This window comes from Diceros bicornis, chromosome 2 (assembly GCF_020826845.1).
Source record: "Diceros bicornis minor isolate mBicDic1 chromosome 2, mDicBic1.mat.cur, whole genome shotgun sequence".
Lineage (NCBI taxonomy): Eukaryota > Metazoa > Chordata > Mammalia > Perissodactyla > Rhinocerotidae > Diceros > Diceros bicornis.
The window spans coordinates 10,506,500-10,533,664 of record NC_080741.1 but is presented as its reverse complement, the minus strand read 5'-3'; the positions used below and the strand labels follow the sequence as shown (position 1 = coordinate 10,533,664).

Here is a 27,165-nt window from a genome sequence, read left to right as displayed (position 1 = left end):
TCTCCTGTAATTTAAACCACAGAGCTCTGCCTCTTTGGTTTCAAGGGCGGGGCAGCTCACTGCTGGCTTTAACCAGGGCTGTGCTCAGAGTCACAGGAGCAGTTTCAGGGGAGCTTAGCGTTCCTCGTAAGCCTTTTGTGCTGGGTGTCACACGATACACCAGAGCAGTTCCGAGCTCCTGGCCTTGAATTTAAAGAAGGTCTTAAAAATGTCTCAGGGCAAACTTCTCCCATTGACTGTTAACTGCAACCTAGCTACCAAAAACAGAATTTGCATCATTGAAAGATTCTCAAGACAGAGAAGACAGCGAGACCACTACCCCTGAGCTCGAGACTGGTCCTCGTTTTCAGGTTCCAAGGCTTCGTGTGAGTAGATTACTGGTTCATACAAAACCAATCAAGTAGGGTCTGTGCTAGATGAGAAATTCGATCTGGGCCCTGACAGTCAGTTCACTAAGTTTAATTGGCTTTAGAGACAAAAGGTGGAGGTGGAGGTAGAGGGTGGGGGCGGTGACAGTGGGTCATCCATGAACAATGTGAGCTTTCCTCAAGACATTGCGGAACCAGAGCCATCTGCACAGCTCCCAGCCCTTGTTTCAAGGCTCACTGCAGCCCCGCTCACAGCCAGGGGATGAGTCATGAGCAGCTGCGACCCTTCATAAACTTTCACCTCCAGGTGCATCCAGATTGGGAGACAGATCTGATTCAGGTTTTGTGGGGCCTGAAAATCTTACACATTTTGGGAGTCCTTTTTAAGAAAAATAATACAAAAAATATCTTTTACAAACTTTACATGCCATCAGAACTCATCGCTAGGGCTTCTCCTAGGATTTTGGAAGGTGCCCGTGTAAACGAGGGAGCCTAAAGCTTAAGTGTCATTAACTTTACAAGTGAATTCTCTTACCGTTGGAAGGCATCGCCAGCTCATCTCCTGCCCAGTGCTAAAGGGGCATGCATAAGGTGAGGGTAAAGATGACGGAAAAGGATTGATGAAACAGTAGGTGTAATTGACTAAGATAGAAAGTTGTGGTTCTTATTCGACTGGCCTTTGAACCACTCGAGGTGCACAGTCTTAGTGGACAGAGCTTGGGCAGAAGTCAAGCACTCTCTCTTAGGCTGCAAGCTCCTTAAGGGCAGGGCTCCCATCTTTGTCTTTTTCACCCAAATACCTACCCAAGAGAGTGTGTTGATGAATGTCTGCTGAATGAATAGCTGGATGACTGCATGAGTGAATGTGTAAATTCATACTCCCATTTTAGATAGAGGGTCATTGTTGTTTACCTTCTCCAAAGGACTCTGAAACATGTTTTGAGCTATGTAAAGACAGGCTCCATCTAAATTTTTTGTGAAGCATGGACAACTAGATTCTGCCAGAGGGCTACTAAGGTCATGCTTCTTATTGGATGACCAAAGCCACTCCAAGCATAATTAAGAACATTAGACTATATTATACAGCAAATATTCTTTAAAGGGAATGGCTCTTTCCTCTGGTTTCAGCAGGTGTTGTTCTCACACACCCAGAAAAGGCTAGACAGAGTATTATTTGATTTGCTTCCTCATCTCCTCCTCTGGCTTATGTTACCTTGAGTTGATCTTTTAAATACTTTATTTCCTGGCAAATACATTTAAAATTTTAGGTCCTGAGTGAAGTATAACATATCAGAATTCATGCAGAAAATCAAAGCTGAGTCTGGAACATTCCCTTTGAAGAAAAACTCTGCCCTGCACGTGGGGAACGCATCTGATACTTCCCACACTCTGATGGGGGTCAGTGGGTGCAGCGGAGAACCTGAACCTATGGCTGGGAGGGGTGTTGCCCACGTGTTTGGTTCGTTGTGAACTGGATGGGGCTGGGTTTGCATGAGGGACGTGTTAGCCATGCTGGGGTTGGCCTGGGTTAGGAAGGGCATGGTTTTGATTTAACTTTTGTTCTCATGATCTCGAGGGCAAATCTGGAGTAGTGTCATGTAGATGAGAAGGCTTGGGTTCAAGTCTCAATTTCACCTCTGACTGGTTGTGAGATTGTGAGCAAGATACCCAACATCTCCATGCCTCTCTCTCTCCTTTTTTAATTTGCAAAAAAAGACCAATAATGCTTATCCTCCATTGCCCTGGCTATGAGTCTCAAAACATTGCTCAAGAAAGTTCTTAGAGAGGTATAAAGTGGCTTTTGAGGTGAACATCTACGATTCCATTACATAATCGTATAACATTGCAAGCTTCTCATTTTAAAGCAAAGAAGAAAGATTTCAGCGGAAAATCCAATGTCCTTTCCATCATACCAGGAACCATCATCCATATTATAAACTCGTAATAAAAATGGCATTAAAAATATAAGGAAGTAACCCAATCTCTTTGTTGTTCAGATGCATTTCAATGTGAAAAGTATACAAAACAAAAATCCAGTCAAATCTATAAAAAGAAGCCCACTTTGGCCCAAGATGACTGCAATCCTTGAAGTCAAGTGCTGAACTGCTAACAGTGAGTGGCTCGATGTCTGGCAGATGGCATGAATGCTCAATGTGGAAGAGAAGGGGTGTTGTTCTCTGGACATCATAGTCAAATATGCAAGTGTCCTGAAAATTTATCATGATGGACTCTTTAATGACAAGAACTAGCTGATTGCCTTTCCCTTGAATTAAACTAATAATGTCAACCTCATTAATGTGACGGCGTTATTTTTTTCATTCTAGAAGGTGAAGATGCTTTACAATGAGGCCAGATAGTAAATATTTTAGGTTTTGTAGACTATATGGTTCCAACAACTCACCTCTGCCCTGTAGTGTGAAAGCAGTCACAGACAACATAGACACAAAGGGGTGCAGCTGTGTTCTGACTTTATTTACAGAATTGGCGTGGGCTAGATTTGGTTCAAAGGCCATAGTTTTCTGACTCCCAGCTTTAGAATATCGTAAATATACCACCAAATTCTGGACCTCCTCTTGTCCCCTGGCAGTACACACCATGCTGCTGGCCTCAGTTTTTAATGCAGCTCCAATCCTACAGCTGAGCAAACGCAGATGGCGCCAAACCCAGGAGAAACCATCAAGCCAGCTGGCCACGTGGGCAGACACTTCACATCCCCACACGGCTATCTAAAACCTTACACTTTCCCCAATGTGTTCTTTGTAAAATAAAGCATTGTTTAAAACATAATATCCAAGTTTTAAAAATAAGCTACTATTCTCCAGAGTAAAACTACTGATGTTTTGATGGGAAAGAAGGAAAAGTGCTTTCCAACTCCTAGAAATGCTTTGCAAAAATGCAACCCAGTGCTGACTTCCTATTTGTAAGTCATCAAACTTGCCTTTTGCTTTCTTATAATAGAAGTGAACTCATTACCAAAGTTCATTGCTGTTCTAAGGTCACCTATCAGTCCAGCTCCCCCTCTTTACCACTCTCCCCCACTCTAGCATACTGGAAACGGAGGGAAGCACTGTCAGAGGACCACAGAGGGCAGTTTTTAACTCTGGATCTCCATTTGCCTGTACTCGGTTAAACGACTCATTCTCGGCCTGGGAGCTGCCACCATTTACTGCATGGAACAGGTTCAAGTGGAACCAAAGTGAAATAAACCTTTTATTCCTATCACTACTTCTGAAAATGTGGATTTTGAGACACCTGGTTGGGTTTGAGGTGCAGTTTCACAGACCTGGATTCAGGAATGCTTTTGTTCTTGGCCAAGTCACTTAACCTCTTTGAGATCCAGACCCTCAGTGTCTCCACCTAAAAAATGGGTTAATATCTGCTTCATAGGATTGATCTACAGTGAGTGGCACATAGTAGATATTCAATAAATGATAGTATGTCTCACTTTTTCTACACCCCCCTGTATAACTGAAATTTTGTTTGCTATACTCTGACAGCAGTTATTCTGTTTGTTTGTCCTACTCTCACGGATCTAATGACCTGCCTCTGAGTGTAATGTGAGTGTATACACACACAGCAGGCACATAAGGGGAAAGGTCTCCAAATGAGGAAAGACGATTGTAGGAAAACTGATTGAACAGAAAGAAACCACAATCCCCAGAGTAGTTCAGGGTCAGTAAATTCATTTGGTTTATTTTCTTTTGGAAAAAGGAGCCTTCTGGTATAGTTTAAGCACGTAGAATGTAAGCTTCTTAAGAGCAGAGACCGAGTCGGTTTCATCCACCAGTGCCTAAAACTGCTCTTGGCAGTTGGTGAGTGTGCAATTAAAACCAAAATTGCATGCTTGCTTCCAAAATTCTAATAACTGAGCATACTTAGATATGATTTGCTTTTATATTAACCATGAGAAGTTCCTGGGGCTTTACACAGGGAAGGAACGGGGATTCTAAGGAGAAGGAGCCTTAACATTGGACAAGCATGGCACCATTTACACACTATTTACCTTCAAGTATGCAGTTCGTGAAATGATCGAGCAAAGCGCCCAATAGGAAAACTGATCTGAAATAGGCCGGGGGAAAGTCCAAGACCTATTCTAGGCCGGTTTCTGGCAGATACTGTACCTTGAGGCTATCCCAACAATCATCCCTTTAACTTCACTTTCCTTCTGGAAAGAGAAATCCCACTTTTGCTACCCTTGTGCTAGGTACAATGGGGAAAAGAGAGGTTGTGCTTTCCCAGCAGGTGTTGAAGTTTCCTCACGGTTTTCTGTGTCCTGTGAAAGTGTGAGAGGACAACGGCACTAGCTCATGGTACAGTTCACATACCTGAAAACATCATCATGTGCTGAAAGCTCCAGGGCATCTTCTGCTTTCGGCCCAGATTCAGGAGGAAGGAGAGGGGATATATGTTGCAGGCTCTGGCAACAAAAATTGCTAGCTGTAGATAAACACAGGGAAACATTGAGGAAAACGTTGCTGCGGTGAGGGTGCAAGTCCTTGAACTTTAAATATTATGACCCAGAAAACAGGGATAGACATGGCAATACATGTATGTCCAACTTGCTTCCAAAATTCATCTTTCAATGTCAATTCCTTTCCAGAAATAATAGAGAACTCTGCCTTTCTTTGAATATATATTTAGTTTAAAATTGTTAACCCAATACCATTTCAATCATTATAAATTTTCTCATCACATTTATGTTGCTGATGACTGACTCTATGCTCAATTCTGCTGCAAAATGTGAGGCAGAGACCGTTCAGAGGCTGCTGTGTTATCTCCTCAAGCAGCACTTTAGAAAGAATAAATGTACTTCTGCTCATGATTACCATCTCACTTGCCATCAGTTTATACTCCCTGTATCTAGCAAGCTTCACTTATTTTTTTCTCCTAGTGGATTTAATTTTGAGAGGAATTGCTTGTCTAAATGTATAATACAACTGCTGCTTTAAGAGGCATTTTACTAAAATCCAAGCTTTACTGGTTAAAATCTATGAAAATACTGGTGGTAGTCATCTCTCCCCTTTTGCTGTCTTGGACTGCTTCCCTGATAGTCTGTCTATTCTAGTTTGTCCTCAAATGGGATGAAGTGATTTGGGAAGAGGGAGCTTCCTTCTAAGATCCAGATTTTGGGTGAAATTTGAATCCAGCTGAATGCTCAGTGAAAAGAGAACAAGAGGTGCAGGCAGGTGCTGAGCTGGAAGAGGGCGTACGGAGAGTGCTCAGCTCTCCTGGCTGTTAAGATCACGTGCCTGTGATCTGAGTGGACACCTGCCTTTTCCAAGTGGAAAGGTCAACAGCTGCTGACTGTCCTTGGGGGCATCCTCAGTGGCTCAGTAGCCTTTCAGACAGATATCCATTCCCACTGGGAATGCCTGTACCCCAGGCCCACAGCTGGAAATGTCCTCTGCATTAAAAGAGAGGCCTAGATTTCATCTGTCCTCTTACTTACAGGAAAGGGGCTATCTCATTATAATAAAGTTACATGTGCACAATGCTTAAGACATTGAAAGCACACCCAGCAGGCTAATTTCATTTGATCTCTACTCTATCTATCCTATTTTCAAAGTCCTCACCAGAAAAAAGATTTTACCATTTTGTAATGAAAACATTTCTACAGCTTAATAATCCTGGCTGTCTTCTGCTACACCCTAATGCAGATTAAATATATTTCTCTATAAAGAATGGATTGACATAATTTTTATGTGAATAATAATTTAGTTAAACATATTTTGAACATTCAAAAAATTATAAATTCTTTTTTGAATTCAAAATTCATTCTCCTTTAGTTTTCCCCCTTTATTTGCCCAGTATTTTCCAAACTCCTTATCCTGAACCATAAGCATTTAAGAAAGGCCCCAGTTTCCTAGGATGCTTTTCTCTCCTAAGTAGAAATTACATATTAGCCCTGAATTTGAGCCTTGCAGTAAACCTGAGGAAATTACTTAAACAGTTTAACAGAATAATCAGTAAAAGTAAGCAGTTTGTTCTCATCCCTCATCACCCCATATTCTGTATTTCAAAGGATACAAAGGCTCCAAGTATAAAAAGAACATTAAAGATATGATTCTGGAACGTGAACAGCGCCAGGCCCATGTAACAGAAGATGACGTTCTCAGCCAAGAAGTTCATGAATTCAAACAACTGAAAACAAAACAGAAACCAAAACTTATTAATTATGACTCAGGTTTGAGTCCACTTAATACCTTGTAACTGTATTTAGTTCCTGGATGGTCCTCCTTTATCATCCCTTTGGCCTTGTGTTCAGCCTCTGGAGGGGCGCAGGGGCCTCTGCCTATCCTGTCAGGCCAGCCAACTCAACCCTGGCTCTTTACCCAGTGACAGATGCTGCAGCCATGTCAACATCCCGTCTTCCTTTCCAACTGCAAGGCTGCCAGAGATACCCCTGGGTAAGATTAACCAGCATGATCCTCCATGGAACAATTCCTATGAGGATGACAGAACATTCCCTGTCATAGAAACTGAAGCTATGTGATTTGCTTCAGGTGTGCTGGAGTGAATGATGCAAAGATTGGCCCCTCCTGCACATCACCCAGCGGGTGCACTGGAGTTCCCAGGCCCTGAAGAACTAAATTCAAAAGCGGCTTTAACTAAATTACCTTCCTGAGGCAGGCAGGAGGGACAAACCTGGAAAGCTTGGAAACTCAGAACAAGGATGAATGTCGATTATATTTCAACACCAGAATGATCAGTATATTTCAAACCCTAGACAATGACTCATTAAATTGACTGATGTAGGTATATCCATTAAACGTCTACCATTCTAGCTGCTAAAAAGAAAATGATTAATCCCAGGGATCAGTTTATGTAGCAAGAACACAATAGATACATCAAATCCAGTCAGAGGAATGGAGTAATAACATACTATGCTGAGGGACGCTCCCAGAGTTATTCTTAGACCATTAACTAAACAATTTAAGTTGAACATGAAAAACATTCTCCAACTTCCCGATTAGAAGTGACAGGGAAAAGTGTCCAGGGGCTACAACGAAGGCAGATTTGGAAGAGACTTTAGTTTATGTTCCAGACTTTTCATTTGGAAGTTTCTGAAACTTCATTCCCAGACCTACATAAATCACCATGGGAGGTAAACGTCTCTGGAGGCATTTCTCTAACTTTTTAAGGACTCACTATTTTTTCATGTAATGTATTTAGAGCCCCACAAATAATGCCCAATACCTGTTCACTGACAGTTGACAGAAAGAAAAGCAGAATCTTGTCAGAAACATTATTTAAAACCAGTAATAGAAAGAAAGGATTAAACAAGACGCAACTCCTTGGTACAAGATGGTCTTTCTGCAGCGGCAGAGATCATCAATTATCCCGAGCACACATTTTACATTCTAGGCCAGCTCATCTAAACAAACACTGTCACCCAAATAACCCCGGAAAACCTGAAAACATGGGGGGACATACAGGGGATGGGCAACACTTTTCTACCTCATTAAATCTTTGCTTTCTCAAAAAGTGAGATTTGGCTACTGTCTTAATGTGCTCGGGCTTCCATAACGAAATACTACAGGCTGGGCGGCTTAAACGACAGAAATTTATTTCTCATAGCTCTGGAGTCTGGGAAGTCCAAGGTCAAGGTGCTGGCTGATTTGGTTCTGGTGAGGGCCCCTTCCTTGTTTGCAAACAGCAGTCTACTTGCCATATGGCAGAGAGAGAGATCATCTCTCTTGCGTCTCTTTTTGTAAAGGCACCAATCCCATTCATGAGGGCTCCACCCTCAGGACCTAATTCCCTTCCAAACGCCTCACCTCCTAATACCATCAAATTGGGGGTTAGGGCTTCAAAGCATGAATTTGCGGGGAGACGGCACAAACATTCAGTCCATAGCAGCTATCCAGTTTTTAACATTAAGAAACGCATGCCAAGGTTAAATTCATAGGGCCTTTTCTCCTGTACCCATCCAAAGTATATTTTACTCTAGAGGGGACATTTTCCCATCTAGGATACAATCAGCCTCTTTTTGGTGGCTACACCCCAATTTCCCTCTGAGGTCCATCTCCTTCCCTACTCTCAGCCCACAAGTTGACACCTCCGTAGCTCAGACACGGAATATGTAATTTAGGACTAAAACACTCAAATCAATGTATTTCTCTAGCCAAAGCATTTGGTTCAGAAATAGGTGCAACACATTAGGAGCCAGAGAGATATAATGAGGCCTTTGCAGGGAATGCTGGGACAAAGACCCGACCTTTCACTGTATGAGAAATCGGGTGCAGGCGAGGGAACTGCTGCTAGCCATCTTGTGATCACAGGGGACATGGCTGTCTGAGAGAGGAGCTGTGTCCTGATGACACTAGTTAATCTTTTGTATTCAATCCCTCCCAAAGCAAAATCTACTCTTGGACTTCTGAATTAAAGAGACTAAGAAGTCATTTTTTGATTTGAAGTGGGGTTTCTATCATTTAAAACGATACATGCTCCTCTACAGTCCTGCTCCAGTTAAAAAAACCAAACGAAACAAAATACCTCTTTGACTCAATATAGATTATAAACAAAAGAGTGTATAGTCAACTTTTTTACTCTTTTCAGATAGTAAGTCTGTTACCCCTGCCCACCACCACCACCCAATTTTAATCTATAGCTCACCTTAAAGGGAGAAGAAAAATATGTGGGAAAAGTCAGTTTTTTCTGTTGGTTGTTGAGATGTGATGGGCGTTTGTCCTATACGTTTTACATGGGGACCCGTGGTGTTAAATATTTGTTTTAGAGATTTGCTTCCTTTGGATGACCCAGCATTTTAACTTGATTTAGTCAGTCAGTTTACTGAAATCTAACACTGACCAAAATTATAAGTAACTGCTTGCAGAAAATGGTACAAAAGTTCTATTTTCCATTCGGGTCCATATTTGGACCCGCTCTTTGTTCCTACTGTTATCTATTCCTGTACCAATACCACACTCTTTTTAATTAACATAGATCCATAGTACACTGTAATATTTCATAGATCTAGACTGTTCCCATACTGTACCTTCTTCAGAGTTTTTCTGGTTATTTTTACATGCTTAAAAATGTTTTTATTGAAGCTTAATCACTCAGAAAATTGTGTAAAATATACGTTTACAATTTAAGATTTAAAAAGGGGGATATTCCCAGCATCCCAAAATTATTCCTGTTCCCCTTCCCAGTTTTACCTTCACACCCCAACGTGACTACTATTAGCACTTCTAGCACCACAAATTAGCTTTCCTTGTTTTTCAGTTTCATATGAGTGGAATTGGACAATATGTTCTCTTTCGTATTTGTCATCTTTTACTCAACATTATGTTTGTGAGATTCATGTTGTTGTATGTAGATGTCATTCATTTTTTTTTCATTATATTAATATATCACAATTTATTTATTCATTCTACTACTGACAGGCATTTGGGTTGTTTCCAGTTTGAGGCTATGATGAATTCTGTTGCTATAAATATATGTTTGGATTTCTGTAGAATTGTTGGGACATAGTGCCAACCAGTTTTCCAAAGCGGTGGTTCCGATTTGCACTCCCATCAGCAGTTCTAGTTGCTTCACAATTTGCCAGCACTTGGTTTTGTTGCTGTTTTTCAAATTCACACTTTTGCCTCTTGATGTTACCATTTGAATTTAGAAATCAGCTTGTTGATTTCCACGAAAATTACCTACTGGCATTTTAGTTGGAATTGCATTGAATTTATAGATAAATTTGGATAGAACGCACATCTTTACAGTATTGAAACTTTGAATCCGTGAACATCATATATATCCTTATAACTAATTTGGTTTTCTTTTCAGATTTACTATCTCTCAGTAATTTCTGTATAAAGATTTTGCACATCTTTTATTAGATTTATTCCTAGATATTTGATGTTTTTTGTTGTTATTGTAAATGGTACCCTTTTCAAAGTTCATTTTCTAATTGTTTATTGCTAGATACACACATATAATTGCTTTTTAAAATTGATCTTGTATTCAGGGCCTTACTAAATTGATTTAATAATTCTCATAGTTTAGCAGAAGATTCTTTCGGATTTTCACAATCATGTTGTTTTCAAATAAGGATAGTTTTGTTTTTTCTTTCCAGTCATTACACATTTTGCATGTTTTTCTTGTCTCATTACACTTGTGAGGACCTCCAGCACAGTGCAGAATAGAAGTAGTGTTAGGGGCATCTTTGTCTTATTCCCAATCTCAAAGGAAAATCTTTCAATACTTTTCTACTAAACTTATACAAACTCTTTAACAGATTAAAGAAGTTACCTTCTATTCCTAGTCTGCTAGAAACAGATATTTAAAACAAAAAAAACAAGAATGTGTTGATTTTTATCAAATGTTTTTTCTTCACCTATTAAGATGACCATATGGTATTTTTTCTTTCATTCTTTTAATGTAGTTAATTACATTAATTGATTTTCAAATGCAAAAACAGTCTTGTGTTCCAGCAATAAACCCTACTTGGTCATGATGTATTATCCTTTTTTATACAACACTGGATTTAATTTGCTAATACTCTGTTTAGGATTTTTGTGTCTGTTATCATGGAAGACTGGCTTTTAATTCTCTTTTCTTGTATAAGTCTTTACTAGGTTGTATTGTTAAAGTTATTCAAGTTTCAAAAAACAAGTTTCTGTTCTCTTCCTTAAATGCTTAGAAGAATTTTGGGCTTGGAATTTTCTTTGTAGGAAGATTTTTAATTACAGATACAATTATTCTAATAGATATAGGATCAGTCAGATTTTCTATTTATTTATGTATAGTTTTAATGTTATGTTTGTTGTTCCATCTAAATTTTCATATTTACTGGTTGACAATTGTTAATATCTTCAATACCTTAGTATTTATAGTTATGTCTTTCCCCTCTAACATTGGTCATTTGTTTCTTTTCTTCCTGATAAATCTTGTTAGAGAGTTATCAATTTTATGAGTGTTTCCAAGAGGCAACTTTGGCTTTGTTGATTTTTCTAAACAGTACTTTTTCCTCTCTATTTCATAATTTCTCTATCATCTTTATTATTTCCTAACTTCAACATACTTTAGTTTTTTTTTTTTTAAAGACTTTATTTATTTATTTATTTTCCCCACAAAGCCCCAGTAGATAGTTGTATGTCATAGGTGCACATCCTTCTAGTTGCTGTATGTGGGACGCGGCCTCAGCATGGCTGGAGAAGCGGTGCGCCGGTGCGCGCCCGGGATCTGAACCCGGGCCGCCAGCAGTGGAGCACGCACACTTAACCGCTAAGCCATGGGGCCGGCCCAACATACTTTAGTTTTAATTTGTTTTTATTTAGTATCTTGGTCCGTCAGGTCCTGGATGCTGTGGTTGCTTGTCAATTCCTTTGAACATCTGCTTTTCTCTATTTCACCCAGCTTTGCTAGTTGCTGTTCTGACTAGCAATCCCTCATAGCTAGCTCTTTTTGCGTGTTTAATTTTCTAGGTGAATAATCATTTTTGTCAATTTCCCACCCAGAATTTTATGGTATTTTGTTTTGTAACACACAGAATATATAGTATATCAATTTAGAGAGAAATGACAATTTTATAATATCACTGGGGGCAAGATAGAGTGTTTGGAAAGATTGCAGAAAAAGTTGGCTAATTTGGGAAAAAATAACCCAAACTAAAAATGGGCTCCTAACTCACTCCTCATATCCAAATAAATTCCAGAGGAATCAAGTTAAATGGAAACCAAAACCCACCTATGAATGTATTCAAGAAACCACCAGTAATTTTGTATATAATTTTTCAATCAGAAAATTTTATAAGAATTGTTAGTATTAGCAAAAACCTGGAAACAAATATCCATGATATAAGAAATGGCTAAATAAATTATAGTATATTCATATAATAGAATACATTTTATGGAGTTCTATATGTATTAAAATAGAACAATTTCTAAGACCCGTTGTTAAATATTAAAAAGTAATGTGAAGAAATAAATGATGCATTTGTGTAGGTATAAATTCATCTGAGTATATTAAGATATAAATATACAAAAAATTTCACTTCACTTTGTGAACATTTCTATTAACTTTTTTACCATGAAACTGTATTACTCTCATAGTTTAGATAACTAGATTAAATTAGAATAAATATTTTAAAGTAGAGTAAAAAATTTTCCAAATATTTTCTTGTTTGAGTAATAACTCATCTTTTTATTTTCAGAGTGCGATCAAGCATTCTTACCCATTTCTAGTATTTTTCTTATTTTCTTTAAAAATTGTTTTCAAGTGCAAAAAATACAAACAACAATAGCAAAAGCACTCATCTTTTTGTGGAACATCTTTTTCAGTGCTCTCTTTATTCATAAATCCATAGATGCATAGACAACATGCATAATGTTACTGAAATCTGACCACATTTTTTATATAACTTACTTTAATTAACTCAATAATATTTTATAAGCCTCTTTCTGTGGCAATAAATTTGAATCTCCTGAACAACTTTTAATGGTGCACAATATCCCATGGTAATTTCCTACCAAATTTTATTTCCCTGTACCCATTATTACCCATTACTAGACATTTGGTTGTTTCCAAATTTTCCCCTTATGAACAATGCTGCATTGAGCATCTTTGTATCACGATTTCCCCCCAGTGGAGTGATTACTCCTTTGGTAAAATTCCTAGACATGGGCTCCTTCTGTCAAAGCGTATACATTAATTTTTCTTTTTCAACATACTACCAGTCTGCCCTTCAGAAAGAATAAACCAATTTGCATCTCTAATAATGGTACAGAGGGTGCCCTTTTCCCCACACTCTTGCCAAAATTAGTTTTTATCAATTTTTAAAAAGCTTTGACAATCTGATAGACTCACTTATTTTAAATTGTAGATGGTTGTTAGCATTTTAAAAAAGGCTCTTTTCACAGCAATGCAGAAGCACTGATTAGCACTCCTTTGTCTATTTATATCATGTAATAACATTCCTCTGAATGAACGGGCTTCATAATAATTTCCTTCTTGGGGCATTTAATGAAAATGTGTGGGCGAATTCAATTTTGTTTCACATGCAAAAATCTCCTGAAGATATGCTTCAAAAGGAGAATCTACAGTAAGGCCACGCTGACAGAAGCAACCAGTTTGACCTTCGGACTTCATCGCCTGAGTCTGGCCCGAAGTAGTCAATGACTGAGGGAATAGATTAATTGGTCAATTTTGGGGGAAAAAAAAGAAAGAAGAAAAAACTCCATACCCAAACCAATAACAATAATAATAACAACAAATGTCAAGCTAGTGGACTCCAGTATTCAATATGAATAACCTTAAATCTATTTCCTCCCTATGCAGGGTCAATGAAAAATAACTTGACTCAACATTTTATTTATTCAGTGCAGTAAACAACATTTATTTTGTTTCCATTAATTCACAGTTTGTGAGCCTTTGGAGATGACCCAGGTTTAAAGTCATCTTTGCTTAGCAAAGCTTTTCTTCAGGAAAAAAAAAGCAAGTTAATAGTGGAAACAAGAGTAGGGAAATATTTAAGCTGCATAAGAGGACAAGCTGTGTTTAAAAACTCTGAAAGTTCATGACAACTGTTCATATGTCAATTAAACAACTTAATCTAGTCAGCAAACCTTGTTCTCTGAAGACTTATAAGATGCTATGTTTTTTAGTCTGACTTTATTCACTGTGCTTACTAGAAATTAAAAAGTCATACCTATTTTACAAAACATGTTTATCACTAATTCTGATTGAGTTTTTCTCCTATTACTAAAAGAGTGAAACTTCACCATATTACTATGGTTCCTGTAGAGAAATACTACAGCAGTTCACTATACCCTGCTTCAATAATACTAATGAAATTCACATGAATTCCTCAACATGGCTTTTATTTGGCTTAGTATAGTTTGACACAATCTACTGACTTTCATCTACTTGTCTGAGTAGTGCACTGAAATTCCTTTTAACTGGGATGTTAAAAAACCTACAAAACTGTAATTAAAGTGAAAGAAAAGGAAGAACTAAAAACATTCTTTTATTTTCTCCACAATTTTGTTCCAGGGTTAATTTTTTTGTTTGTTTATAAAATTTGTCTTTATTCCTACCTGAGAGCTTTCTTTAGAGACTATCTCAGATTACATTTTTTTGTATGCGATTGAGTATATCTACAATTATTTTCAACAAACTGGAGTATAAGTGTATAACTTTTATTCCTGTATTGGGGGATTTGCAAACAAACATTACAATATATTCTACTGAAATAATAAAATTTTGCTCCTGGGATTCTAATATTTGCTTAGTCCTAAGTCCTGGGGAAATCTGTTCAAGGTGAATCCAGTAATTCCTACGGGCTCTAGAGGTAGCATAGGAGATGAATTGTACTGCAGACCTATGCTGTTTACTACTAGGACATAAATGATCTGAAGGCTTTACTGCCAGTCAAGGGCATGGTTCTCAGTGTGCAGCATCCCTTATGAAGCTGAACATTTATGGTTCCATATAAGAACAAATGCAATCCAGGGCCTGCCCCGGTGGCCTAGTGGTTAAGTTTGGCACACTCCACTTTGGTGGCTCAGGTTCAGTTCCCGGGCACGAACCTGCACTACTCGTCTATCGGCGGCCATGCTGTGGCTGCAGCTCACATACAAAACAGAGAAAGACTGGCAACAGAAGCTAGCACAGGGTGAACCTTCCTCAGCAAAAACAAACAAACAAACAAAAAAACAACAAGGGCAATCCTTTGAGATCCTTCTAGATTTAGGACATTTTAATAATATCAGTATTACTACTTTCAAAATAGTAATAATGTTAATGGGACTTTTTTTTAGGACTTAAATTGTGCTAGGGAATGTGTTAAGGGCTTTTACTTTTATAACTTGTAACAATTTATGTTACATTGACAACAAGCTCATAAATGGATAACATTATTTCCATTTTACAGTTGGGTAAACTGCACTCAATGGTGTTAATGCACTTGCCCACATAAAACACAATAAAGGGAATAATGAAGTCATCCTGAGTTTTGTCCAAGGCCCACACTTCTGCCAGACTAGGTTGCCTTCCCTTTATATAAGATTCAGGTTCAGGGGCAGCACGGTGTTTGTTAACAGTAGTATTGGTGTATATTTGTAACACTTTCGAGTTTCCAAAGCATATTTTCATACATACATTTTGTTTGATCATCAGAGCAACTCTAGGGCTGGCAAGGAAGATATCTGTGACTCTGACCACATTTTTTTCAAGTAAAGAAACCCAAAAGGTAAATTTCTTTGTACCCAACTAATGGAAGCAACAGGGAGTGACTGGAGGTGGGGGATACTTATCTTCTCCCAACGTCTATCACCACCCACTCGCCCAAGCCAATCCCGGCATCCCTCCCCTCCCCACCAAAACAAAAAATAAAAACAAAGATCTCGCTCACATTTGTAATTTTGAGACAAATCTCCTTCCCGATCACTCCCTTTCCAACCTCATTTTCCCTTAGAGAAATTCTGGTCTTTGCCCTGTGCCCTATGGTACCATGATTATATATAGTTTTATATATATAATATATATATATTATGCATATATATTTTATATATATATATGGCCTAAAATAAGACAAATTTCATGCAGTGTTGATGTTCTGTCTCTGCTCTACCTGTAGGAGGTGGGCTCCAAATCCAAGATCAGATTCTTCAAGTTTGGGACTATGCAGGCCCTGAGGGAGAGGAGGTGTACCACGTAAGTGTTCAGAGAGCTGCTGCTTTGTCACATCTGTGTTTGAGAATTCTGGGCTTCCCTCAGCACTCCTGGCTGCTACCCAGCCCTCTCTCATTCCTGGGATTTACTGTCTTCTTTTAAACTTAATTTGACTTTTTAAAAACATGAGAATTTCAAAAGCACAGCCTATAAATACACAACAAAGCACATTTTAGGAAGATGAATAGGCATCATTAAGTAAGTAAAGTTAATATAGGAAATAAATGTAGTTACAGTTACAAGGAATTGAGCTTCATTAACTGAATAAATATTATAGCCAAATTTTCTTGAAATCCTTGAGCTTATAACTTAAAGGGAAGGTTATTTTCTATGAATTTGCTAAATTATTTTAGCCAGTAAACACTGATAATAGTGTTCTTTTTTCTGTAGGTTTTCCAATTTTGATACTTCCTTTCTTTTTTTTTTCAGGTGTTAAAGTAAAAGTCAGTACAGGGTTTTGTAAGGTTGCACGTAAGTTAAAATACCATTAAGTTAGGAATAGTCTCTCAAGTCTGCAGCTTCACAGAGTGCTTATTATCGTGATATTGATCAGAAATATTGGTCTCAGGTAAGATTGGCCTTAGATCTATTTCAATGAATTCACGCACACACACACAGACACAAACACACACACACACACACGCACACACCCCACAATATAGGATCACAAGATTTCAAGGGCAGAGTTGCCTTGTAATGTCTGAAGTCCAGACATCTAGCCAATGCTGATTGCTTCAATATTCTTGTCAAAGGGCTGCCCTTGTAATTGAACTTCACGAAAAGCAGGAAACTCAGTATTTCCCAAGGAAGCAAATGGCGCTTGTGGACATCTGCAACTCTTAGCAAATGCTTCCTTATGCTGAGCTGAAATTTGGTTCTCTATCACTTTCAACCACTTCTCCTACTGCTACTTCTTTGGTTCATAGAAAATAAGTCAAATAGGGTTTCATTTTAGTCTACACTGCTTTGCTCTAACAAAGAGCAAAAAGGGAATTTCTATAAGAATAGTTGCAGTGTGGGCAATTCCACAGTTAAGCAGCAACGGTCACTTTTCATTCCACTGTCTTGTTAGTCTTGAAAGTAGACATTTTGCTAGGAATTTGTGGTTGGCCTGTCGAGCCTCAAGTCTAGAATACTACCCGCAAAGGCTGAGGCCACATACCTAGAATTATGTTCAAATAAATGTTCTCCAGAAGGATCTTCTCAGGAAATCTAATAGTACTGGCCTTTAAAAAAATGAGTCATGGCATAACATAATTAGTTTCTCTGTGGTTTTGCCAATAAATACTACCTAAAGTATATTAACTGGTTGAAACAATATATTTTCTGTGTGGAAATTAAAACCATGCTTTAAAAAAATCCCTTAATGAATAAACGATGAGAAACATTGATTTTAATATTAGGCATTGGTATGAAAAATTCACACATTATCAAAAATTTTAAAGGTTAATATTCCATTTCTTTAACTTTTTTCATTTAGCTATTCTTAATCTCCTTTCTTACTCATCTTGTGTGTGTTTTTTTCTTTGTAATTAGCCTAATGCTAAATTCTTGTTTGAGTGGGAGTATGATGAATGTATACAAAAAAGGAAGATTTCGAAAGATGTCATTTTTCTAGATCTCTGAGTTAAACACCAATATCCCAGCCCTTGCTAGTGATCTGAGTGACAACCACCCACGACATGGCTGAGGATATACCACTCCATCCACTATGAGAACAATGTGCTCTTTCTACATGAAGATTTACCACAGGCAACATACAGAAGGTTAAGCCCCAAACACCATGAGCTGTGTTTGACCTCTCCAGGCCATCCCATTTCCTTGATAAAAGTGTTGCAAACTAAAATACCTAGGGTTGAGGACATTATTCAGTGTTTTTTTGTGATCATGTATTTCACAATGAAATGCATTAGAACATCAGGACAAATGCAAAACACTAGAATCAAACCAGTCTTCACTCAAAAAGGCTTTGCCTCCTGTATTTGCAAGTCAGAAGTTGAAGCACATGTTTTGACATAATACTTAGTTGTATCACTAGCTTGAAAATTTCAAGAGCTTCTTTGCTTCATGCTATGTTATTCCTAAAAAAACACTGCCATTTATGTTAGCGCATTTATCATATTCAAATTCCTTGGAGAAACTTTCTAAATTAGCTAATTTTGAATACTCTATTGTGTTGATACAACAGTAATCAGAACTTTTCCGAGAAAGTTCTTTTACCACCATTCCCCCATCTCCTATTTTTGAGGGAAAAGAATTTGAAGGCTAATTAAACCGATTTGCTATTTAACCCGACCAGATTCTCTGCTCAACTTTTCCTTTTGCTTTAAGGTCATTTTTTGTACAATCCATGGAGGTAGATATTTCACAAACATCTGTAAAGAGGTACAGATGTTTTTTCTTGTGTATTTCAATATGATTTTAAGTCTAATACATGTACATAATACTCAAATTTATACTATATGTAAACAGTAATAGTCAAACTCTTAATTTTTTGTTCCCCAGATGGTTATAGATTTAATTGATTTGACTGAGAAAGAAAAGAAAAAAACCACAACTAAGGGTTAAAAATCATTACAATTATGCAGAAGATTTTGAATTTACTTTTTCAACTATGATGGAGTAGATTATGGAAAGGCATTCAATAGAAGCCTTGAAGCTTAGGGTAGAACATTGATTCTGCTGAGCGTGATGAGAAATTGGAGAGTGTGAAAGAGTCTTTATAAATCAGAGAAATCGATGAAAATGAAAGACAAAAAAATATATGACATTTGAATAATGCCATTCAACTGGAAAACAGCTATCAAGTGATTTTTATGAAGGTACAAATATCAATAAATCAATAGCTGATGAAAATTACGTTTGCTTGACTTGTTCCTTTGTAATGGACAGTTAAAATGCAGTGAATGTAGATTGTCAGTTCTTACAACGAACTCCAGAAAACTTATTTAACACCGATTAACTTCGTTGAGCTTTCTTTTTCAGCAAGATTTATAAAGCCTCCCCCTCCTTAAACCCTCTTTGTATTGAAGCTACTGCACACCCTTGACAATATAGGTAAAACATCAAAAATTATGAATTATTACAGTACAAAAATGTATTTCTCTTTGTTTCCAAGGAAGGCAGTTATATTTTCACATAAAAACCATGCATGCATAAATCAACTCTAAGTGAGAGCTAAGCTTTGACTTATTTTGGTGGTTTGGAGTTAATTTTATTTTTGTTCCAAACTATTTAGGTACTTCAAAGTTACCCCACAAGCATGCCCCAGAAGGTCCTCTTGGGCTATATGTGTATTTTTGATGATGTTCAAAATGAGTTTATATGCAAAACAAATCATATTCATATATATAGAGAAAGACTGCTATAGACATGCACTAGAAGCTCTTAATCAATCTCCACTTGCTAGCCTAACCCTCATTCCTTCTGTAAAGCGCAGTGCGCACTAAATGCTGATGGCACTGAGTTCCTCTCCAGGTGCCTAAGCCGCTTCTGCTCCCACCACACAAATTTTAGACTGAACAAGTCAATTCCACTTATTTGAAAATCTTTTCATCTCCACTTTAAATTGCTATTTGTAATTGTGTAACTATACAGATTCACTACATGTGAATATGACAGAGTTGATTTTTTCAAAAAACTTAGTTAAATGTGCAGAAAAGATGATAAAAATTAGTTGCTTAGAAAATGCTACTAGATTAGTAGTGAGCAGGACAACTGTAAAATGTTGCAAAAATACATATTTAAAGATAGAAGGATTCTTCACTTATGTTGCTTTGCCAATGTCTTTTAATTCTTGGCTTTGAACTAAAGACACAGAAATAGAAACTGGAAATTCTGGTCGATATATTTTGGGCGTGCTTTGTGCAAGAAAGACAACTTAGAACTCTAAGATTCAAAGAAAAAGCATTGACTCTTTATCAAAAGATTGGTAAATGAATATGCATTTATATAAATGACAATTAAATGTTGGAGGTATTTGTGTCATTTTTTAATGAATTCCTTGAACTGACTTTTCCATTAATTGACTGGTTCTGATTTTGGGTTGGATAAAAGTGAGCATCTGTTCCTTCTGTATTTTAACTTTTTTTTGTATTTAATATTTCCATTTGGTTCTTTTTACAACTTCTTGTACCTGCTTCATGTTACTAATAGTCTCCTTTACCCCTTTAAGGATACTAATTATGCCAATTTTAAGTTCTTGGTCTGTCTGTTCCAATAATTTTGCTTCATGTGGTCTATGTCCTGTTTTGGTCTCTGTTTTATAGTGGTTGTACTCACTGGGCATCTGGTTATTTTGGCCTGTGAGTTCATATTTTCCTGAGGTCAATCCTGTCTGTCAATGTCATGGGGAAAGGCCCATACACACACTGGGGGGAGTGTCCCTTTAGTGATTTCTAGGAGATGGGAAGGGATGAGGTCCAGGGTGGACAAAGCCCTCAGGACCACCAAATTTTTGATCACCCCGCCAAAATTGAATTGGGTTCACTCCTCTGGCAATTCCTCTATCAAGGACACACCCCTAAATCCTTAGAATGAAGCAACACTGGGAAAAAAGCTGAAGCAACACTGGGAAAAAGCAATCTCTCTAGGTTGTCTTCCACCAGTCTGGGGGTTTGGAGGCACAGGAGATGGAGGAGAGGATGCCCAAGAGCAGAGCAACTGATCATCCAGCAACTTCATCAACTACTTCTTCTTCTTCTTCTTTTTTTTTTTGTGAAGAAGATTGGCCCTGAGCTAACATCTGCCAATCCTCCTCTTTTTGCTGAGGAAGACTGGCCCTGGGCTAATGTCCATGCCCATCTTCCTCCACTTTATATGGGACACCGCCACAGCATGGCCTGACAAGCAGTGCGTCGGTGCGCGCCCGGGATCCGAACCGGCGAACCCCGGGCCGCCACAGTGGAGCTCGAGCACTCAACCACTTGCGCCACCAGGCCGGCCCCTTCATCAACTTCTTTATGGCCCAGATACTACCCCTGACACCACAATGGATGCGCTAGGCTGTGGCAATGGGGTGGGTGAAGATCACCCCAAAACAATGAGGGGAAGAGGTGAACGCAGAAGTTAAAATTTCTAACCGAACCTTCTTCCTACTCCTGCTTCTGGCCGCTGTCCAGGTGCGGCCATCCTCCACACTGCTTGAAGACAACCTCTGGCCTCACTTTATAGCTTTGTTAGTTGCTCAGCTCCATGTTTCCTCCCAATTATGTAGTTTCTCAGGTTTGATTTGGGAGGAAGGAGCCAGAAAAGCTAGTTCACCATCTTGTCAGCACTGATTTTTGTATTATTTTTTGAAGTTCGAGTTCCTGATTGAGAATGATAAATGGTATTGAGGGATGCTCCTCTGTAGCGGTGTCTGAATTTAATTTGAATCAAATTACAGCCCGTATCAGGAGTACTGAAGTGCCTACTCAAGGCAAAACTGGGGAGATGGTGTAGCCTGTGGTCTACACCCTCAGCCTCTCTGGGCGTGGCACTTCCTCCCTTTCCATGGGTGAGGAAATCATACATTCAGGTTTTTTGGGACTGACCTATTTTCAGATATTTTGTTCTCTTTTCCCTATCTAAGTACAAAAGTGCTTTTCCACCATTTGTTCTATTTTTGGTTTGGAAAACATAGTTACTCTCCCCAAAGAGAGCTCATTCCTTATACCCCTTACACTTCAGATGCTGAACGCTCTAGAATCTTGCCGTCTGGAAAATCAAGCTGAATACTCAGAAAAATGGATAAAGTCATAAACAGGCAATTTCTTAAAGAAATTATATACAGATGACCCCAAAACTAACGTGTGAGCTCCAGAAGGGCGCCAACCACATCTGTTGTGTTTGTCGCTGAACACCAGCTCCCAGCAGAGAGCTCAGCATACCACAATGCTCAATAAACATCTGTTGAATGAATAAGATGAATAAAAAGAAAACTCTCAGGAAATGCTTTGTGTCACTGAAGTTTGTACAATGTACAAACAATGTACATGCACATTTCCTACATGGAAATTTGGAAAAATACAAAATTGAGAGGATGTAAAACCTTGAACCAGCAGTTCCACTTCTTGGAATTAATTCTAAAAAAATAACGTGACAAGTATACATAGATTTACACTGGGATGTTCAATGCTTAAAATAAAAAATATGCAAGAGAACCAAAACATACATCAAAAGGAGAACAGCTAAATGATTTTGAAGGAATTACACTTCTAAAGGGTCACTGCCATGTACAATGTTTCCTTTGGGCTTTTACCAGATATCCTTTGTCAGATAAAGAAATTTTTCTTCCTTTCTATACTTTGCCAAGAATTTTATAATCAATATGTGTTGAATCTTTTTCAAAGCTTTTTCTCTATCTACCAAGATAAATTTTTTTCTTTTCATTAGTTAATGTAGTAAATTATACTTATAAAAACTTTTTTTTACATTGATAAATTTGGCTTGCTAATATTTTGTTCATAGCTTTTGCATCTATGTTCATAAGTGAGACTGACATATACTTTTCATTTTTCTTACTGCTATTAACTGGTTTTGATTTCAAGAGTACTATGAAAAACTTTGTGCAATGATTTTGGGAGCATTCCTCCTGCATTTTTTTTTCTTGAAAGGTTTGTATAAAATTGAATTATCTATTCTTTGAAAGTTAGATAGAACTCACCTATAAAACAATATGGGCCTTGTGGTTTTGGTGAATGGATTTTTAGCTACTGATTCAATGTCTTTAATGATCATAGGTCTATATAGTGTTTTCCCCCTTTAGTTAGTTTTGACAAGTTATATGTTTCTAGGAAATTATCCATTTCATTTACGTTTTTAAATTTATTTGCATCAATTTTGCATGATATGTTCTTATCTTTTAACCCCCACAGCACCTGTAGTTATATCCTTCTTAATATTGTTGATTTTTGCTTTTTCTTTTTGTCTTATCAAAATTGTCTATTTTATTGGTCTTTTCAAAGAAACAGCTTTCAGTTTTGTTGATCCTCTCATTGCAGTTTTGTTTTCTATTTCTCTTATTTCTACTTTTATCTTTATTTTTTGCTTCATTTTGCATTCTTTGGATTTGTACCTCTTAAACTGGTACCCTAATTCATTAAGTTTAAGTCTTTTATAGTTTTTAATATAAATATTAAAAGATACAAATGCTTTAATTTCACTTAAATACTACATTTAATTAGCTGCATCCCACAAATTTTGGTATGCAGCTTTAATTGTATTTCGTTTATAAAATTACTTACAATTAAAGAAGAAATGCATAAATATATTTTAAAAAGTAATGAAAACATTACAGATGATAGAGTCCCCTTTGACTACTTCTCCTTGTCCCTCTCTTTCCCACCCCACATAGTATGTTTTTATCTAGAAAGATATACTCATATAAATATTTTTTGTATGTTTTTCAAAAATGATATTATTTTGAAAATCTGTTGAGGAGTAAATTTGCTGGTCATAGGTTTACACATCATTAGTTTAATAGATACTACAGAATTGCCATCTATATGAGTTTATCATCTTACCTTTTTATGAGCAGTTTATTGGAATATCTGTTTCTCTAAAAATTGACAAACACCTAATCTGATCAACTTTCAAAATCTCTGTCAATCTCATGAATATTATTTTATTATTGTTTTAAATTGTAGTCCCTGAATAAGAGTGAGTGTGAGCAATTTCTCATGTTTATTGATCAACTAGCCTATCCCTTTCTTTAACCATTTTTTATTTATTCTCTTTAGACTTTTGGTTAAAATTATTTTGTTATATACTGGGTAGATATTATGGAATATTTATTACTGTGAAATATAAAAGTAAATAATATAACATATATCTACACATTCCCCACACAGTTAAAGAGAAAGAACATGACCTCTGTATTTCAAAATTGCTCTCTGCTCCTCTGTGATCCCGCCCCTTCCTCTGCCTCTGCGGTAATCCTGATCCTAAATCGTAGGTACTTTATTGCCTTGCTTTTCTTTATACTTTTGCTACATATCTAAGTATCTCTGAACAATATATTATTTTGTTTTTATGTTTTTCAAATTTATATAAATGAAACCATGTTGCATATATTGCTCAATATTTTGTTCTTGAGATTCACCCCTGTTGTTTTGCTATAGTTCTGATTCATTCATTTTCCCTGCTAGATGGTAGAAATAAATGGAAACGTATTTATCTACTTTGCTGTTAATGAACATTTGGGTTGTTTCCAGTAATTTGCCATTACAGACAGTGGAGCTTTGACTATTCTTGTACTCATCTCCTGATGCATATATGAAGCATTTAACTAGACAGTATCTACCAGGAGAACTGCTGGGGTATGTCTATCTTTAGCTTTACTGGATACTGTCAAATTGTTTTCCAAAGTTGTTCAAATTTATACTCCCACTAGCAGTGTGTAAATGTTCCAGTTGGTCCACACCCTTGCCAAAACTTGACATTCATTCATTTATTTATTTAACAAAAAGCTATTGAGGACGTACTATGTGCCTGTCACTGTTCTAGGTGCTGGAGATGCAGCAGTGAACAAAACTGACAATAATCCTTGCCTTTGGAATATAGATTCTCTAAAGGGGACAATCAACAAAAGAAATAATGAAAATATATAATATAATAGACAGTGATAAAGACTAAAGTAAAAAAATAAGGCAGAAAGGGAGATATAAAATATCAAGATGGGTGATGATATTTTAGATAGTGTCCAATGAGGCTATCACTGAGAAGAGGCTTTTTCTTTTTTTCTTTTTTTGGTGAGGAAGATTAGCCCTGAGCTAACATCTGTTGCCAATCTTCCTGTTTTTTTTTGTATGTGAGATGCCACCACAGCATGGCTTGATGAGCAGTGTGTAGGTCCATGCCTGGGATCCGAACCCGTGAACCCCACGCCTCTGAAGCAGAGCATGCGAACTTAACCACTAGGCCACCAGGTTGGCTCCTGAGAAGAGGCTTTTAAGTAAAGATCTAAAACAAACGGTGAAGGAGCAAGGCAGGTGGACATCCGGAAGAGGAGCAACACGGAGCTCTGAGGAATAGCAAGTAACCCAGTGTGGCTGGAGGAGAGAACAGAGTAGAAAAAGACATCAGAGTGGGAACCAGGAACCAGGCAACCTAGGAACCTGCAGGGCTTAGGGAGGATTTTGGCTTTTACTGGGGAAGATGGGAAGGTACTGGAGGGTTTTAAGAATAGAGTGACATGGTGTGATTATGCTCTAACACCATCATTCTGGCTACTGTATTAAGAATAGCCTATAGGGGCCAGGGCTGAAGTAGAAAGGTCAGTTAGAAGGTTACTGTAACAGTCCAGGTAGGAGGTGTCAGTGACCTGGGCCAGGGTGGTGGCAATAGGCCTGGTGAGAAGAGATAAAATTCTGTATATATTTTGAAAGTGGAAGTGAGAGTATTTGATGAAGGATCAAAGATGAGGGTGAAGATGACACCAATATTTTGGCCTGAACAAATGGAAGAATGGAATTGCTCCTAATGAGGAGGTTAATGCCTCCATGGCTTTTTAGGTGAGGGGATGAGGGGTGAAAGAGAATATCAGAAGTTAGTTTTGGACATGTTAAGTATGGGATGCATGATAGCTATCCACGTGGAAATTTCTAGAAGACAGGTGGATATGTAAGACTACAGATTAGGAGAGTAGTACAGGCTGAAGATGCATATTTGGAAATTATTAGTGAATAAATGATATTTAAATCCAAGTGTGAATGAGATTATCTAGGAGGTGAGTGTAGACAGAAAACAGAAGAGGTCCAAGGGCATTCCACAACCATAATCGTTAAATACAGTTAACAAATAGATCTTCCTACATGCCAGGCCCTGTTCCAATACTTTACACATATTAACTGATTTAATTATCACAATAATTCTATGAGGTAGAAATAATTGCTAGCCTCATTTTATAAATGAGAAAACCAAGGCCCAAAGAAGTGCGGTAACTTACCCAAGAGCACACAACTCGTATATGGATCTGGGATTTGAAACCAGCTAGTCAGACTTTGGAGTCTGTGCTCTTAACCACCATACTATATATTTCATTTTTTCCCAATCCGGTAGTTGTGGTTTTAATTTGAATTCCCCATGTGACCATTTATATTGAACATTTTGTGATATACTGATGGTTATTAAGATTTTCTCTCATATGAAATACCCGTTAATATATTTGTCTGTTTTCCAAATCAATGGGTAGTTTATCTTTTTCTTATTGACTTGTAGGAATTCTTTCTATATTTTGGATACTGATCTTTTGGCACTTATATGTCAAATTGCAAATATTTTCTCTTGTTTGTGACTAGACTTTCTACTGTTTTTACGATGTCTTTTGATGAAAAAAGTTCTTTATTTTCATGTAGTCAAATTGATCAAACTTTTCCTTTATATATTTTTTGTGCTTTAGAAGTCTTTCCAAACTCTGGGATCATAAAGACTGTCTTCTGAAAGTTTTATGAGTTTTGCCTTCCATATTTACATCTTTAGTCTAATCTGGAATAAAAAGAAAAAATAATCTACGCTGTTAGAGTCAAGATAGTGGTTACCCTTTCGGGGGAGAGCAATGAGGTGACTGAAAGGGGCGTGACAGAGGTGCTTCTGAGGAGCTGGTAACGTTTCTTGACCTGGGTGCTGTTTACACAGTTGAGTTCAGTTTGTGAAAATTCAGCAAGCTGTGCACATATACGCATTTTCCTTTGTGTACACTACACTTCAGTAAAAAGTTTAAAAAGTTAAATCTGACAGTCTCTCCCTTTTAACTCATGAGTTTAATCCATTTACAGTTTTGGTTACTATTAATGTATTTGAATTTATTTCTACCATCTGCTTTCAAATTACTCCACATTTTCTATGCTTTTGGGGCTTTGTTGTTGTTGTTCTCATTTCCTGCTTCTTTTGTATTGATTGACCTATTATTTTCTTCTTTATTTCTCCACTGGGTTGGAAGTTATGCATTCTATTTTAACATACATATTTTAGGCATCGTGAATTACTGTTAATGCTCCCTTATAAGAACTTAAAATCCTTTGATCTGTTTGCTTCTTATTTTAATAATTTATATTCCTTTCTCATATTTTTTCCCATCTTTCATGTATTTAATTATTTTAAATATATACATTTTATAATCTTTATCCAATTATTCATTACACCAAAA

General features: G+C 37.4%; 1 protein-coding gene across 1 annotated transcript in view; it reads right to left on the bottom strand.

The window, feature by feature from the left end:
- Positions 1 to 27,165, bottom strand: part of SLC9A9 (solute carrier family 9 member A9) — a 527,923-nt gene that overhangs the window by 201,749 nt on the left and 299,009 nt on the right. The window contains exons 10-11 of the mRNA XM_058551402.1: positions 6,396 to 6,509; positions 4,694 to 4,805 (exon numbers count right to left, since the gene is read on the bottom strand). Of these exons, the coding sequence (XP_058407385.1) occupies positions 4,694 to 4,805; positions 6,396 to 6,509 (226 nt within the window). The remainder of the gene's footprint in view (positions 1 to 4,693; positions 4,806 to 6,395; positions 6,510 to 27,165) is intronic.